We start from the raw sequence: 2,358 nt of genomic DNA on the forward strand, positions 1-2,358 counted from the left end.
TTTGCCCCCATCTCAGGTCCCCCTCTTCACAGGGCGATGCTCACCTCGGAAATTAAGTGCAGAGGCAAAGGTCTGGTGCATGGGGATGCTGATCCTGTGGGTACACAGAGGGGACAGATCAGCACCAGTCAGCTCCAACCCTTGGGTGGCTGCTCATGGGGTCAGAGCCCAAAAACCAGCTGACCTTGCTGGTCCCCCCACTTTGTCCTGCCCTCTCGCAGCTCACCGGTTCTCTTCGCCCTCCAGCAGCTTGCGGTACGTGGCAATCTCCACATCCAGGGCCATCTTGACGTTGAGCAGGTCCTGGTACTCACGCAGGTGACGGGCCATCTCATCCTTCAGGTGCCGGATCTCCTCCTCCAGCCGGGCAATGGTGTCCTGGTACCCACTGGCCTCCCCTGCAAAGCGTTCCTCCATCTCCCGCATCTGGCGCATCAGTGAGTCGTTCTGAGGAGACAGGGGGCTCAGTGAGGAGGGGGGATCTGAAGGGACCTGGGATGGGAGCTGGGAATGCTGAGGGTTCCTAGGGGAGAGCCAAGGACTTAGGGAGAGCCATGGCCAACCCTGGGCTGGGTCCAACAGACATAGGACAATGATGGGTGGCTGTCACCCTCTGTCTGCCCAGCTCTGGGTAGCAGGGCAGCAGGTGGGGACAAGCTGGGGAGGTGTTAAGTGACCGCAGCACCCTGTGCGCTGGTGCCCAGGCCCCCCAGCAAAGCCATCCTGCGCCATGCAGGGGGTCATGGAGAAGTGCAGGAGCACCGGACAGCTGCCCACAGGTGGCACTGCCACACTAGTGGCTGCTGGCTGGCTCCTGTGACCATGACAGTGCCAAGGGAGTGTTGTGCCTTGTTTATTTGCAACCACCTTCCCGGTCTGCAACCAGACACCCTGAGCCCTGTACCTGCCTGCCTGGAGCCTCCCAGGCTGGACAGCTTTTGCAATCTGTGCCTTGATCCCAGGGCTCTACCAAACACTTCACAGAAGCCCTGAATGCCACTGGGGGAGACTCAGCCCAAATCTGTGGCATGAGTCCCCCCATGGCAGCATCTCAGAGAGCTGGGAAGAGCTCTCCACCCCAGAGATGTCCAGAGCTCCCTTGAAGCAGTAGGTCCAACACTGCCCGCAGCTTACCGTGCCCTTGAGGGCATCGATCTCACAGGTGTAGGACTGGATCTGGTGCCGGTACTCCAGCATCTCCTGTTTTGCCTGCCGCAGCGCATCATTGTTCTTGTTGGCTGCTTGTGTCAAGTCATTCACCTGGGGAGACACCAGGGTCAGTGGGCAAGGCCACTGGGACGGTCGAGAACTGCTGCCCTGGGGCCAGCCTGGAGCCCACTGCCTCCCACACCTTGGACTTGTACCACTCCTCAGCCTCCGCGATGTTCTTAGCGGCGATGCTCTCATACTGAGCGCGGATGTCCCGCAGCGCAGCTGTCAGGTCAGGCTTGGACATGTCCATCTCCACCTGGATGTGCTGCTCCTGCAGCTGAGCCTGCAGCTCCCGGATTTCCTAGGGGGGGACAAAGTGATACTTCAGGGCACCCATTCCATCCCCCAGCCCCACGGGTGCCTGCAGGAAAGAGGGCCACCCCTGACCTACCTCTTCGTGCACCTTCTTGAGGAAGGCGATCTCCTCCTGCAGGGACTCGATGCGTCTCTCCAGGTCAATGCGTGCCAATGTGGCTGCATCCACGTCCTGGGGGGACATGGAGTGAAGGGTAGTGTGCATGGGGGGCATGTGGGGAAAGGCCATGGGCTGGAAGGTGCAAGGTTGTGCCCAAGACCATGTCTGGTGCTGAGGTCTATTTCCTGGGGGACATGGGGATGGGAGGGGAGGTGGGGGTCCCAAGCCGTGAGAGGGGGACAAGTACTCACAGCTCTGAAAGCAGCCAGGTTGTTCTCAGCCTCCTCCTTCAGCTGGATCTCCTCTTGCAGTCTACAGGCAGAGAGGGGAAGTTAGTGGGGGTCCAGAAGCAGCCCCATCCCTCAGCAACAATGTCTCCCCAAGCTGTCGCTTAGCCCAGTGTGCCCCACTGAGAAGACAGTGTATTGTCCTATATTCCCAGCAGGCGTCGGGAGGGCTGGCAGGGGGCCAGGGGCTCTTCCTCCCATTCCCTATTATAGTCAATGCTGGAGAGAGCACAAAGGCATGAGGTCAGCCCGGTGCCCCAGCCCTTATAGGGGAGAGTGGCTGGCAGCTGGGGGGACAGGGTGCATGGGAGGACCAAGGGATGGTTACCGGCTGAGAAGTCCCAGGGAGAGCAGGACGGGCAGGTCTCAGTGATGCTGTGGGATGGGGTACGGAGCAGGGACCACTGCGGTCCCAAGGTCAGGGCTGGGGATGCAGGCTGTGCC

At 60.6% G+C, this 2,358-nt stretch overlaps 1 protein-coding gene across 1 annotated transcript in view; it reads right to left on the reverse strand.

Annotated features, from left to right (window-relative positions):
- Window positions 1–2,358, reverse strand: part of DES (desmin) — a gene marked incomplete at its 5' end in the record, with an annotated part of 4,627 nt that overhangs the window by 443 nt on the left and 1,826 nt on the right. Inside the window, 6 exons of the mRNA XM_010010447.1 lie at window positions 45–94; window positions 227–447; window positions 1,135–1,260; window positions 1,352–1,513; window positions 1,604–1,699; window positions 1,879–1,939. Of these exons, the coding sequence (XP_010008749.1) occupies window positions 45–94; window positions 227–447; window positions 1,135–1,260; window positions 1,352–1,513; window positions 1,604–1,699; window positions 1,879–1,939 (716 nt within the window). The remainder of the gene's footprint in view (window positions 1–44; window positions 95–226; window positions 448–1,134; window positions 1,261–1,351; window positions 1,514–1,603; window positions 1,700–1,878; window positions 1,940–2,358) is intronic.

This window comes from Nestor notabilis, unplaced genomic scaffold, assembly GCF_000696875.1.
Source record: "Nestor notabilis isolate BGI_N333 unplaced genomic scaffold, ASM69687v1 scaffold18562, whole genome shotgun sequence".
NCBI lineage: Eukaryota > Metazoa > Chordata > Aves > Psittaciformes > Psittacidae > Nestor > Nestor notabilis.